Source organism: Leptosomus discolor, chromosome 4 (genome assembly GCF_034619465.1).
Source record: "Leptosomus discolor isolate bLepDis1 chromosome 4, bLepDis1.hap2, whole genome shotgun sequence".
Lineage (NCBI taxonomy): Eukaryota > Metazoa > Chordata > Aves > Leptosomiformes > Leptosomidae > Leptosomus > Leptosomus discolor.
This window is the reverse complement of record NC_141394.1, coordinates 24,438,955-24,452,235: the sequence shown is the minus strand read 5'-3', so window position 1 is coordinate 24,452,235 and position 13,281 is coordinate 24,438,955. Positions and strand designations below refer to the sequence as shown.

At 56.6% G+C, this 13,281-nt stretch overlaps 1 protein-coding gene across 3 annotated transcripts; it reads right to left on the bottom strand.

Annotated features, from left to right (window-relative positions):
- Positions 1–769: 769 nt before the first annotated feature.
- Positions 770–12,092, bottom strand: PITX2 (paired like homeodomain 2). Of its 3 annotated transcripts, none has more exons than XM_086464157.1 (4): positions 12,047–12,092; positions 11,717–11,854; positions 3,096–3,301; positions 770–1,333 (listed from the first exon to the last, which is right to left on the bottom strand). In XM_086464157.1, the coding sequence occupies exons 1-4, from the start codon at positions 12,090–12,092 to the stop codon at positions 770–772; spliced, it is 954 nt and encodes a 317-aa protein (XP_086320283.1). The 3 variants fall into 3 exon arrangements, with proteins under 3 accessions (XP_086320283.1, XP_086320282.1, XP_086320284.1); XM_086464156.1 differs by lacking the exon at positions 11,717–11,854 and adding an exon at positions 4,193–4,456; XM_086464158.1 differs by lacking the exon at positions 11,717–11,854.
- Between the last annotated feature and the right edge of the window lie 1,189 nt (positions 12,093–13,281).

The following is a 13,281-nucleotide window of genomic DNA, read 5'->3' as shown; positions in this document are numbered from 1 at the left end:
AGTAAATAAAAATCCAGACAAAACTGTATGCTGTATATTTTACTCCCATGAAATAAAACACATTTTTTTCATGTTTGCTGAAAAGTAAAACAATAATATTGTACGAAATGTTATACACAGGGCATGTTTTACATTGCAATATCAGAAACATCATTGCGTCCACCAGAGGTACTATTCTAAAACTGATATTCACACAATGGGGTTTTTTTTTAATAATTATATGTTAGAAACATACAGTGTCGCATTTAGTATATACATTCCCTTGCTCGCAAGCGAAAAAATCCTAATCGCTTCTGTGTAACATGCTTTATTTTAAAGCCTAACCTTTTAAAAACACTGTTGTGATATTACTAACAACTGCTTTTATAAAATTAATTTGACATTTCGATATATATACATCCTTTCAGTCATTTTTATGTTAACAATGCTAAACTTAAAAAATAACAAGCTTATAGTAACATTAAAATGTCATATCATATCCAGTCAAACATTTGTCCATATATATATATATATATATGTCCTTGTAACTGTTGAAATACTCTTAGTGAAAGAAAGATCTCAGAATCTGTAGGAGGTCCTTTGAAAACAAAGGAACAATCTTATTTCAGTGGTTTCCTCTTTTTCTCCTTTCTCTCTCTCTCTCTTTTCCTCTCTCTCTGGCTCTGATTTTTTCTCCTTTCTCTTTCTCTCTAGTGCCCATTACTGCCTAGCGTAAGTCTCTGCGGGAAATGGGGAGGGATTCCCATGCAGTGTTTCCTACTTGGGCGTCTCACACGGGTCTGTCCACCGCGTACTGGCAAGCGCTCAGGTTGGAAGCGGGGTTCTGCACACTGGCATAGCCAAAACTGGAGTGCTGCTTGGCTTTAAGTCTCAGACTCGCCAAGCTCGAGTTACATGTGTCCCTATAAACATACGGAGGTGTTGGAGGAGCATAAGGACAGGCTGGCGTTGGCACTGCAGAATTCAGGGAGGGATTGCTCAAGTTGTTCAAGTTATTCAGGCTGTTGAGGCTGGAGCCAGGGACCCCGGTGACTGCAGAGGGTACCATGCTTGAAGACATACTCATGGAGGAGATGGAGTTTGGAGGGGAGAACATGCTCTGAGAAGACAGAGGGTTGACATTCATGGAGTTGAAGAAAGGAAAGCTTTTGGTGGAGAGGGAGGCAGAGGTCAGGCCCTTGGCTGCCCAGTTGTTGTACGAGTAGCCGGGGTACATGTCATCGTAGGGCTGCATGAGGCCGTTAAATTGTGGACCGAAGCCGTTTTTGCAAAGCTCGGCTTGCTGGTTCCTTTCTCTCTTTCTCCATTTGGCTCTGCGGTTCTTGAACCAAACCTTTGGAAACGGGGGGAGAGGGAGGGAGGGAGATGCGAGACGCAAGTTAGTCAGGAAGCACCACCACCACCGCAGCCCCTCGCCAGCTCTCAGGGCAACAGCCGAGCGTGGCCGTGTATGTATATATATGTATATATGTATATAAAATCGTATACGTGCATATATATATACATATATAGGTTCGCCGCCCTCCCTACGGAGCCCCGCGCTGGGCCGGGGCAGCGATGTGCTGCTGGGGCCGCCGAGCATCCCTAAGGCCCCGGGGCCGCCGCGGTTTAGCAAGGCAGATCCGTGGCAGCGCAATTCCCGCCACTCCCCCCCGCCATAATTCGCGATGCTCTAATTCGCGCCAGAGAAGCCAACGCTTCCTTCTTCTCGCTTCCCCCGCCCCCCCCCCCCCCTCGTTTCTCATTTTTTTCCCCCTCCTTCCTTGGCTTATTCCGCACTGGAGCCATCCAGGAGAAATATAAAAGTGCAAAAAGGAGGGCAAAACGCCTGGAAACCCGCGGAATTTTAAGGCGATGTTTCCTATTACGGGGAAGGAGGGGAAAGCCAGCAACTAATAAATCCTTGCTTCAGTTTGTTAAAGTTACATGTTCCTCCTGCGCTAAAGCTTCCAGAGCCGAAAGCCACTTTCTAAACAAACTTGTTCGACTGCTCCTTGGCGAAAAAAAAATAAAAAATAAAAAAAGAAAATCGCCATTTAGCAACGTGCTAGATGAGATCTAAGGGACTCTCCCCGCAGACAATGGGGAAAACGTTCCCTTTCTCAATCCACATCTGGGTGTCTGACCCGTCGGGCAGCCGCCAGCAGCAGCCTTCCCGTGTGTATTGGAGCCTCCCCGGGGGTTTGCAGGAGCCCACCCGAGCCGAGCCGGGCAGGGGCCGCCCGGGCACCACGGGGACGGGCCGCGTCTGGCAGCACCACGCCGCCCGAAACCAAAACCCCCGCAAAACGCCCCAAACCCGCTGCCTAAAACCAAAACACCCCGTCTGGCGACAAAAGCCAAGCCGCAACCGACACCGCTTCGTGCTGCGGCGAGACACCAGCCCCGATCGGGCCCCGGGCCCCGCCGCGGGGCTGCCCCGGCCCCGCTTCCTGCTGCCGCGGTTCTCGCTTTCCTCAAGCGGCCTCGGGGAGAGGATTTACGTAGGATTTTCGAAAATCTGGGGGTTCGGCCCCCTTGGGAGCTTGTTTTGGTGGTTCCCCACCACCACCATCACCCCCCCCCCACCTCTCAGCGCAGCGTTAGCAGGGTCCGGCCTCGGTATCTCTACAAGCGCCGCGATGGTCCCATAAATCTCAGAGGGGGTAAAGGGCGGAGAAAGACGCTCTTCGAATTGTGAAACCAAAAGAAAGAGCAAATGCAAGGAAGGGCACGTCAGGAGTGCCTCGGAGTGAAGTAAAAGCCCTTGTGTATTTTACATCTTTTTCTCATTAGAGGCAGCGCAGGTTGCAGCCTGTTCCAAGTTGCTTTCTTGGCTAATGTTTTCATTAGCGTTTCGATCAAAAGGAGCAGGACTCATTGCACGGTGAGGGCGAAACATGCAGCGAACCATATTCCGGAGAAAGAGAGAGAGAGATCCCAATCTGTCTCGCTTTGACAGAAATGTCCTGCTCAGCCCTGCTTTTGTGCAAAGGCTCTGAAGTTTGCGTACAAACTGAAATCGAAAGCAGCTGCAAACATTTCAGCCCTCCTCCCCTTCCACCCCCCACTCCCACCCCCGCTGCTCGGAGCCGGGATGTCGTGTCGGGACTTACCCTAACCCTAGCCTCGGTGAGGTTGGTCCAGACGGCGATCTCCTCTCGGGTGGACATGTCCGGGTAGCGATTCCGCTGGAAGGTGGCCTCCAGCTCCTGCAGCTGCTGACTGGTGAAGTGAGTCCGCTGCCGCCGCTGCCTCTTCTTCTTGGAGGGGTCCTCGGGCCCCGCATCCTCGTTCTTGCTCTGCTGGCTCTTATCTTTCTCTGTAAGGGGAAGGGGGGGTGGACAAAAAAACAACAAGGCGGAAAACGAGGACGCCTCAGCCTCTGAAGCCTCCGCTCCGGCGGCTGGGGAAGGGCTCGTCCCCAGCGCTGCCGGGTCCCGAAGCCTGCCCTAACGCGACTCGGTGGTATAATGATTAACCCTCCCGGCCTCCCGCCGCCGCGGCCCCTCCGCGCCCCGCGGGCACCCACGGGTGGGGTCCTCCAGGAGGAACAGCCACAGCCAGGGCGGCGGGACGGAGCCGCATCCCCGCCCGTCTGTATGCAAGTTTTTCGCCTATCGATATACGCAAGTTTTTCGCCTATCTGTATCCATTGTATTTTCCCATCTGTACACACGTAATCCGTATTATTTGCTTATCTATGGCCATATTATTCGCCTGCCTGTATCTTGCTATTCCTTTGCCTGTATCCGGATTATTCGCCCATCTGTATCCACATCGGTCGCCTATCTATGCCCACGTTATTTGTCCGTCTATACCCGTGCTATTTGTCCGTCTATACGCGTATTTATCCGTCTGTACCCACATTATTCGTCGCTCTGTATCTATGTTATTGGTCCATCTGTATCCGTATTATCCGCCCGTCTGTATCCATATAATTCTCCCGCCTGTATCCGTATTACTCGCCCACCGCTGTACGCGCTACTCCCCTACACATGTCGGCACCTCCCCATACGCCGGCACACAGACACCGCGCGCGAGAAAACCCACGAAACGTGTCCCGGCTCGGGTGCGGGGCGCTCCCGGGCAGAGGGGCGGCGGCACAGCGCGGGGCTGCCGGGACCGCCGGGCCGGGCCGGGGCTGTGCCGGGCCGGGCAGGGCAGTGGGGCGCCCGGCGGGTGAGAGTCCCTGCCGCTCGCCCCCTCTTACCTGCGGCCTCGGGGCTGGAGGTGTCGGAGATGGTGTGCACCTCCAGCCGGTGCTTGGCGGACTCCAGGGAGGAGCGCGCCTGCCCCGGCGCCAGCGCCGTCGCCATGGCCAGCGCGGGCTGGTGGTGGTGGTGGCAAGACGATGAAGAGGAGGAGGAGGAAGGTGAGGAGGAGCACAGCTTATTCCCGGCTCCCAGGCGCTCCAGGCTTAACGGGTCCTTCATGCAGTTCATCGGCAAAAGGACCCCAAAGTCTACGTGCGCGCCTGGGGGGTCGATAGGAGAAGGTGTGCGTGTGTCTGTAGGTGTCGGTACGTGTAGGAGGGCCGGCGCGGCGCCCCCTCCGCGGGAGCGGAGCAGCCCCGCGGCTCCGGGGGATCAGGGCTGCTGGGCGGGGAGCCGCGGCGGGGCGGGCGGCGCTCGGCTAGCGCCCGGGAGGCACGGCGAGCCCAGAAGCCCCCGCCGCCCGGGGGGGGCGCGGCAACGGCGGCGGCGACAGGCGAGAGGGCGAGTCCGGTCCTGCAAGAGCCGTCACGGCGACAGAGCTGTTCCCCGGCCAGCGGCCGGCGGCCCCCGGCCCGCCGCGGGGCTCCGCGGGACGGGGGCGGCGAGGCGCGGCGGCGCTCCGCGGGGCGCTCCTCTCCGCTGCCCGCGCATGGACCCGCGCCGCGCCGCGGCCGGCCCCGCACCGCATCAGCTCAGCCGCTTCCCTCTTGGCCTGACATCTTAAACCGGCGGCGGCCTTCCCCGCGCCCGCACGTCACCCGCCCCCGCCCCGCCCCGCCCCCGCCCCGCCCCTCAGCGCCCCGCCCCCGCCTGCGCCCCGCCTCGCCCCGCCCCTCCTGCGCACCCCTCCGCGGCCCGCGCCGCCCCCGCGTTCTCCCGGCAGCGGGCGAGCCCGCCCCCCCCCCCAAAAAAAAAAAACCCAGCCCGTTTTCCTCCCGGTTTCCCCCGCGGGTGGTACCCGCGCCCGGAAAGCCCCGGTCTCCGCCAGCCGGCCCACGGGGCGCCCCGTCGGGGCGGCTCCGGGCACGCCCGCTCTGCTCCGCGCCCCTCCGCGCTGCCTTGCGCACTCGCGGAGCGGCGGGGATCAGGAGCGGAAAGCTCGGCGCTGCCAGAGGCGCCGCATAAGGGAGGAAGAAAGCGAGGAAGCCCCTGCCCCGACTCCCTCGTTACGGAGAGGGCGGAAAACAACGGGGAGGGGGTTGCGGCCGGTCAGACGGCGGATCCTTGTCCGGTAACAGCTACAACAACGACAAGTAAACTCGAACGACATCAGTCACCACCCCTCCGCGCCGCGGCTACCGAAAGCTTCGCATCACACCCAAAAGAGCAAGGAAGAGCGGGCGCACCCCAGCGCCGGGGCGCTCTTAACCCCGCGCTCGCCGATGGCCTTGGCCCCCTCTGCCTGCACCGAGGGCGGACAAAACAGGGGGAACACTCTCGCTGGCACTGCCATCCCTGTCCCCTCCTTGCACACGGGTTCCCAACAGCGAGTCCCCAAGGAGGCTTTTCCAGTCCGGTTTTACACCTTATTCGATCCGCAAGGAACGTTCCCCGCTCCCGGCGGGGACCCGCAGGGACAGTCCCGCTCCCCGGCGCGGCGCCCACGAAAGCCGCCTGCAGAGTTTGGCCAAGCCCGGCACCGGGCCGGGCGCCGGCACACAAATCTCTCACCCCTGGTCTCCCGACCGACTCCTGCCGAGGTCTGCGGGGGCAGGATTGGCCCCCTCGTCCCCGGGTAGCGGCAGCGGAGGGACGGGCTGCGCTTTCCCGCGGTCCCCGCTCACAGGCCCGCTTATAGCGCGGCGGTGAGGCTGCTGTGGAGCCAGGTCTCGCAGGAGGAAGGAGGAGCGGGGCTGTTCCCAGCGGGGGCAGGTTGCCCTCCCGTGCTGGTCAGGACCCCCTTGGGGCAGAGGACCCCGTCCCCGAGCCCTGCCCCCGCAAAGCCGGCGCTGCACCCGGGGACCTGCGGCCCTCTAAGGGATGGGGTGTCCGAGGGAGCCCAGGCATGGAAAATGCAGGTTGCGCCTCTATTTTGAATTCCTCTGCACGGTCACGGGCATCGAAAAGTTACCGAAGACTTCCCCTTCATGTGGCACTCCGCACCTGCGTCCCAGCGCCCAAACTTTTCTGTATCCCATTGCTTCCCCCCTGCCCCCCGCAAGGGTCCCTCTTAGTCGGTGATGTTCTTTCGAGGTACGTATCATCCCTCGCAATCTTACTTATCGCTAAATTATACATATTACTTTCGCAGCCTGTTAGTAAAGAAGGTTAAATTAATTTACATTCTGCTCATTATCTGGTGTTTAAATGACGTGTTTTTATCCCTGAGATTTGGCAAAGAATCTCTTTCCTCAGACCCCACAGCGTTTCGACGGAGACAATGCTCTTACATTTGTAGTGGATTTTAATCTGATAAGACTCTAATTTGCTTAAGTCTTTTAAATAGGGGGTTTAAAATGATTCTAGCCGTTTTCTTATTGAATTTCCTCTAATTCCCCCAAGATCATAAAGTATATGTGTAAAGTAAATATTTCCTCCCTTTGCACCGGCAGCAGATGACCTATAACTAAGTCAATATGAATCCAGCTCCATTCTGCACAATTTGTTTACCAATCACATCCCCGTTTCTTCTTAACCTCTCGCTACCTCAGTGGTCCTGCACCCAGAAATCCGCCCCCACCCACAGCCTCGCCCCACGGCGGGACCGCGCCAAGGCCGCGGGCGCGGAGCTGCCCCGGCCCCTCCAAGCGGGTGCGGCCTCGGCCTCGCTGCGAGGGGCACTGGGAGGGGGCGCCGCCCTCCTCCGGCCCCCACGTCGGGACTGTAACCAGCCTGCAAAGCCCTGGGGAGGGGATACGGTGGTACCCCCTCCACCATTTATTTTTTCAGCCCTCTCGCAGATGACCCCTTTTCCCGCTTTCTTTCTTCTTTTCTTTTTTTTTTTTTTTGATTAATTTCTTTTTAGTTTGGGGAAATGCTGGTTTCATCCGCAGCGATACGAAAGAAAAGTCCCTCCCGGCTGCGCGGTGCAGAGTGCTTTTTACGCACTTTATGCTCTTGCGGGGGGCAGCGCCAGTGCCCGCCGGTGCCCGCCCCGCCGCGGCCCTTTCTGTCCCGGGACACTCGGTGGGGGCAGGCGGGTGCCTGCCCGTTCCCCCCAGGGAAGGCGGAGAGGAGGATCAGGACCTGGCCACCGCGCCGCTCTCCCGCACCTGCCCCAGCGCCAGCCCCCCGTCCCCCAGCCCCAGCAGGGAGAGACCCTCCGGCCGGCCCGGCTTCCCCAAAAGCGGGGTACTGCACCGGCCCGGGCCCCAGCGGCCCAAAGGGAGAGGGTGCCGGCATTTTCTTACATGCCTTTGATTAAAACTCCCCCACACCGGGCAGGAGGGGAGCTACCAAGCAGCATTAGTTGTCATGGTGACCATAAATCACGTAAATCCAAAAATACCCACCTATAATCTGAGATGAAGCTTTTATTTCCCGAGTGAAATAATATTTTAAAAGCTGTCAGCCAACTGAAAAACAACCTAATTGTAGTCACCTGAGTAATATATTAGCGGTAAAGATTTAAATTAAAATGTCAAAAGTGTTTTTGAATTTTTTTTCTTTTCTTTTTCCTGCTGGAAGCTCCCTTTCCCTTTCAGGTTCGGGTCCTGGCCGCAAAGCAGCTCCGGCCGGCTCACCCGCGTACCGACTCTCGGCGCCTGCTGCGCAGGGCTGCCACCCACTAAAAAAACCACAGCCTCTTTTGGGGAAATTCCCCCCTGCCCCTTTCGCCCGCTGCGAAAAATGGGGAATTGGGACTGCTCCCCACCCCGTTGCACCTTCTATGTTTCCTTTTTAATTTCGTTCAGGTTTTGGTTGTTTGTTTTGTTGTTGTTTTGTTGGGTTTTTTTTTTTTGTGTGTTTTATTTTGTTTTATTTTTCAGAAGGTGTTTTTTAATCTCCTGCTCCCGCCGGCGGCATTGGCGGCCTGGGCTTCCCGGTGCTGGCCCCAGTGCGGGAAGAGGGTGGGCCGGGAGCGCGGCCGGGAGCTGAGCGGCTCGGCTGGGGGTGCCAGGGGTGGCGGGTATTTATTTTCCCACTTTTCCTTTTATCTCCTTACGGGATCGTTGTTTCTAGAGTAATGCTCTCCTAAATGGATAAATCGGTTCTTATGTAGAGTCTCCAGCTAGTCCTGTTGTCTTTTACCTTTGGCTTGTTGTCTTTCGCCTATCTCGGATTACCGGGTATTCTCCTCGATGAAGAGCCATTAATTACCCATTCAGTCAATATTAGGAAGACTACAGAGCTTTTTACATAGGATTAAGAAGACATCAGATTGTTCCCTTAGTATATTCCTACTCACGAATAAGCTTTCGTTATACATTTAGTTTTCCCTGGAGTGAGGCTAACAACTGCTGCATATATTATTTTCAGACGACGATGGGGGTGGTGGTGAGGAATTATATACCCGAAGCGCAATAAATAACTTTTAATTTGCGCTAGGCGGGGGCTGCGGGAAGGGGCGCGCAGCTTCCCTGGCGCCGCGCAGGGGCAGCGCACCGGCGGAGTGCCTCCGCCCCGGCCGGCGGGGACCGCGGCTCCACCGCTCGGGTCACAACTCCGGCCACAAACTTGGCCGCGTTATGTGGCGGGGAAGGCGCGGTGCCGCTCTTCTTCGATTGCAGGCCCCGCTTCGGCTCCTCCTCGCACACCCCCCCCCCCCCCCCCCCCCCCCGCCCCCGCCTGCTCCCTCCCGCGGGGGCGGAGGCTGCGCGCCCATCTCGTCCCGGCGCTCAAAAAAGGCACCAAGGACCTTTGCTTTGCACGGTGCCGTGTCTTCAGCTGATCTGCGCGGAAAGCTGAGTCAGCGCTGTGGGTCTGGGTTTCGAAAAAGAGATGTTGAGTTACGGAATATTCAGACCAAAGAATTTTTTTTTTTTTTTTTTTTTAAAAAAAAGGAAAAGTTGAAACAATCAATTTGTGATGCTGAATGACGATACAAGGCGGATTTTTTTCCACGTTTTATGTTGGAGGCTGCTGTTTCAGCAATACCCAGATTATCGATTACAGAAAAGGATTTCTTAAGCAGAATGCACAGAACTAACGAATTATATAGATTATGTATGTATACACATAACATGTACACACATACATAAATCGTTTAAGCATCCTCGCGCCCTGCATGAAAAATATTCGAGTAAATCCACCAGCAACCATTTACGCGTGCTGTGGGGCCGGCGAAGCGTGTGATGAAGTTTTCCTAATTTTGCGGGGCTGGTCACCCAGCAGCAATTTTTCCTCTCTCTGGGTAAACATGACACGCGCTGGGCTGCGTTTGACACTCTAGGCTGCAATAATATTTTCATACTTTCCCGTTTTTCTTTCACCGACGTGGCCACGGATCCGTTTCTTCGGGAATAACCCTGCCTCCCCGCAGGAACCCCGAGCGCCCTTGTGGCTTTGGAGCGTCCCCTAACTGAATTTCGTTTCCTCCTTTCACAGGAACATCTATTTGACCAAACATTCGCATTTTTTACTAATATTACCAACGCTTGCTAGCTAGCGATTTTTCTCCTTGTGCTCACCGATGGTGCCTCACTTGCGAAATTACCTGACCGTCCTCTTAATTTTCGAACCTGAATTCGGACAGACGGGGTCGCAAATCACCCCCCGCCCCGCTTCCCCGCTTCCCACCCAGGGATCAGACTTTTTCCGAGGTAAATCCCATAAAGCATGAAGCCCTGACGGTCAGGCAAAACAAAAATCAACGAGCACCGCGCGATTAAAAGCAAATCAAAGCCAAGACCAAACAAAACCGGCTCGAAACACGAGAAACACCCCCCACACCCCCTCTCCCGTTGATTTCTACGACTCGCAGCGAGTCGCCCGAGCGGCTCAGGGCGGCTCAGGACTTGCCATTATCCCTCGCACAGAGACACGGGCTGGGGCTGCACGCAGGGATCATCCCCGCGTCCGCAGGGATGCATCCCTGCCTCTGCAGGGATATATCCGCGCGTCTGCAGGGATATATCCGAATCAGCGGTCGCCCGCGCTTCCCTTCCCTGTAGATGGGAAGGTTTCAATGGTCAGGCAACCCCGCGTTCCTTCCTCGGCTCAGACCTAAATTTTAATTAATGGCATTAAAGGTGTTTAGACAGCGATTTCCCCTGCAGCCCGTCGAGTAAAAAACAGGCCGGCTGATACGGTAACGAGGCAGGAAATTTTGCGTGTACTACAATAATCCGGGTTCATAATTGATGGTTAAGAAAATAACCATTTGTTTCTCGGCAGAGGAAGCAAAAGTTACCGTGTCAGGGAGCATATGTGGATATTACTTTTATAAATACCTAGTCGAATAAAGCTGACTTGGAAGGGCTCATAAATTTATTATATCAGAAAGGTCCTCACTTTCCCATTAGATCGCGCTAAGGGCTTTGATTAAGACCACCTGTTCGGCAGGAGGAAAAGGCAGGGGAGGGTAAAAAGGCCTTTCTTATTTGCAAACCATATATAAAGCAATGTCACCCTTCCTTTCCACGTTATTTAACACTTATTACTGGCCGAGGGAAAAAGTGCCAGACCCTGGTAAAGCCTATTTGTGCACAATTTAATATCATGTATGTTTCCGGGATTAAAAATTATCGGCTCGTAATACCTTCGCGTTTGGAATTACCCCGGATTTTGCTCGCTAACCTTCCTTTAGCCTAAGCATTTCTTCTTCTAGGGGTTTTGATGTCCAGCTAGCCAATCCTGCTTAAAGTCTCCGGGGGAGGGTTGACTCGGGAAGGGAACGTGGCTCCTCCTGAAATCGCTGGATGTTATTTGAGAAATACCGAGCTGTTTGGCCAAACAGGGTTAATACGGTATTCTTACAAGGAAGTGTTTAACCACGAGACCAGGAATACGTGCATTATTAATTCACTCTAGTTTCCTGTATTATTAATTCAGGTTAATATATTTTATTTAAACAAAATTACGTTTATCTTGGATTAAACAGTCTCTCGAAATACAGAGCGCTTGTTTTCTTCTTTGTAATATGTTTGCATTGCTGTTTTTCTTTACCACCCCTCGGGCTCGTTTACCAGACCCCCTGAAACGGGCAGGGTAAGAGAAGGCAGGAGCTGGCTCTGCCTGCAGACGGGGCGCGACGGGGGTGCCGGCCTCTGGGGGCAGGAGAGGGCTGGCGGCCTGTTTACGGGCAGCAGGGGGGTCAAAAATAGAAAATAAAAATAAATACGAGAGCGACGCTGCGGGTGTCTGAAAGGCGCGCTGACAGCCACGCTTTTTTGTGTGTGTGTGTGGGCGCTGGCGGCGGGTGTCAGTGCGCGTCTGCGGCCGCGGGTGCCCGCGCACACCCCTTTCCCCCTCCCCGCGGCCGCGCATCTTCAGGCGCAAGCGGCGCCTAGGCGCCGAGCCGCGCCGCTCTGCGCAGCCGGTGGGCAGCAGGGGGCGCCCTGGCGCCACGCTCTCGCCCTCTGCCCCGGCAGCGCGGCCCGCGGAGGGGCGCGGAGGGGCGCGGAGGGGCAGCCGCTTACCATTGGCACTAGGGTGCGGCCGCCCCAAGAGCTTGCTGCCGGCGGGCTCCCTGCGGCCCTCCGGCGCCTCGCTGAACTCCCCCTTTTTGATGTCCGCCTCCTTGGAGAAAAGACACTCGACGGCGGCTGGCTGCACCCCTGGGGACGGGGACACGGGGCGGGGGGTGGTGGGGACAGGGGAGAGGTGGTCAGCGCTCGCTGCTGCGCACCCCTGGGGGGAGGCGGCACCGCTTCCCGGGCACTGCCCCGCCTGGATCCGCACCCGCGCACCGCACCGCACGGCAGCGGGGCCGCTGCACCTCCGGCTCGGCTGGAGATGGTTTCTCTTACCTAGCTGAACACAGGCGGAGACAAGTTTGCGGCAGTTGGACTCCATTACCCGTTATCTGCAAAAGATGAAGGCATCGGAGTTTTAAAACAATTATTTGGAGAGCGAAAAATAAATGCAAAAAAAAGAAACCCAGTAGCCCCGGGAGCCACGTCGCAGCGATGCTGGCGGGACCCCCACCTTTCCCCAGCGATGTCCGCACGGTGCCCGCTCTCCCTGCCTCAACCTCGGGTCCCACTCGAGTCCCACCATGGGACGGGCGCAAACCCCGGTGGCGGTTCCCCAGCCCGCCGGGCCGCTCGTCCTCCCTCCACCCCTCCTTGTTTGGGGTCGTGAGGAGGGTTCCCTAACCTTGCGGCCGTTCCCTGCCCCGGGACGCTCCGACTCCTGTCCCAGGGGTGCCGTGGAGAAGCGGGTAGCGGCAGCCGCGGCCCCCTGCGCGGTGGGAGATGCGCGGCCGCGGCTGCGCCCGCTGAGGCCCCGCTCCCCGATTGCGCCTCCGCGCCCCCCGGCAGCCGCCGGCGCCTCCCCCGGTCTGAGAGGTCGGGCAGTAAAATCACCGGATTAGTGCCTGATTGAGATGTCTGTTCGTGAGATATTACAAAATTCATTATCACAGCTCCCTACTAACTCGATATGAAGTAACACAGATGGGATTTTATTAGTCCAGGCTCCAAATGTTTACTTATGATAATTTCGGGGGAAATTTGCATGTCGCCATCATTTCGGTAATCTTTCTTCTTCTTCTTCGCCTCTTTTTTAATGTCTAGACCGGGCACATTATTAGCTGGTGCTTAGAAATGCGGCAGCCTGGAGCCGAGGCACGTTTGGGACGAGCAGCGCCCGCCGTGCGGGGCCCCGCCAGCTCCGGCCCCGCCGCCCTCCGCCGGGCAGGCACGATGGGACCAGGGGATCAAGGGGAGGAAAAGCGGGGGGGGGGGGGGGGGGGGGGGGGAGAAGGAAAAAAAGAGGTGGGGGGGGATAGGAAGATGCGGTTATCGGGACTTCTCCGGGTCTCGTTGTGACACGGCGGTTTCTACTCGAAGCCGAAGGACGCCAGGGAGAAACTCCACTTCTTCCAGCAGTCGGGCCTAGCGCACGAGTTGTGCCTAAATTCACCGGGGAGGCGATTAAGAGAACCTTAATTCTTCGCCGACAGTCCTTAAATCGGAATAGGTCTCCGTCAATATTAGTCCCGCATGACAAATTCCGCTGCCTTCCCCCGCCGCGACGACTG

Coding starts and splice junctions, on each gene's coding strand:
- PITX2 (XM_086464156.1), bottom strand. CDS start 12,092: ATGGAGTCCAACTGCCGCAAACTTGTCTCCGCCTGTGTTCAGCTAG. Junction 4,457..12,046: donor CTCCGCCTGTGTTCAGCTAG/GTAAGAGAAACC, acceptor TCGACCCCCCAG/GCGCGCACGTAGACTTTGGG. Junction 3,302..4,192: donor CTCCAGCCCCGAGGCCGCAG/GTAAGAGGGGGC, acceptor TTCCCCTTACAG/AGAAAGATAAGAGCCAGCAG.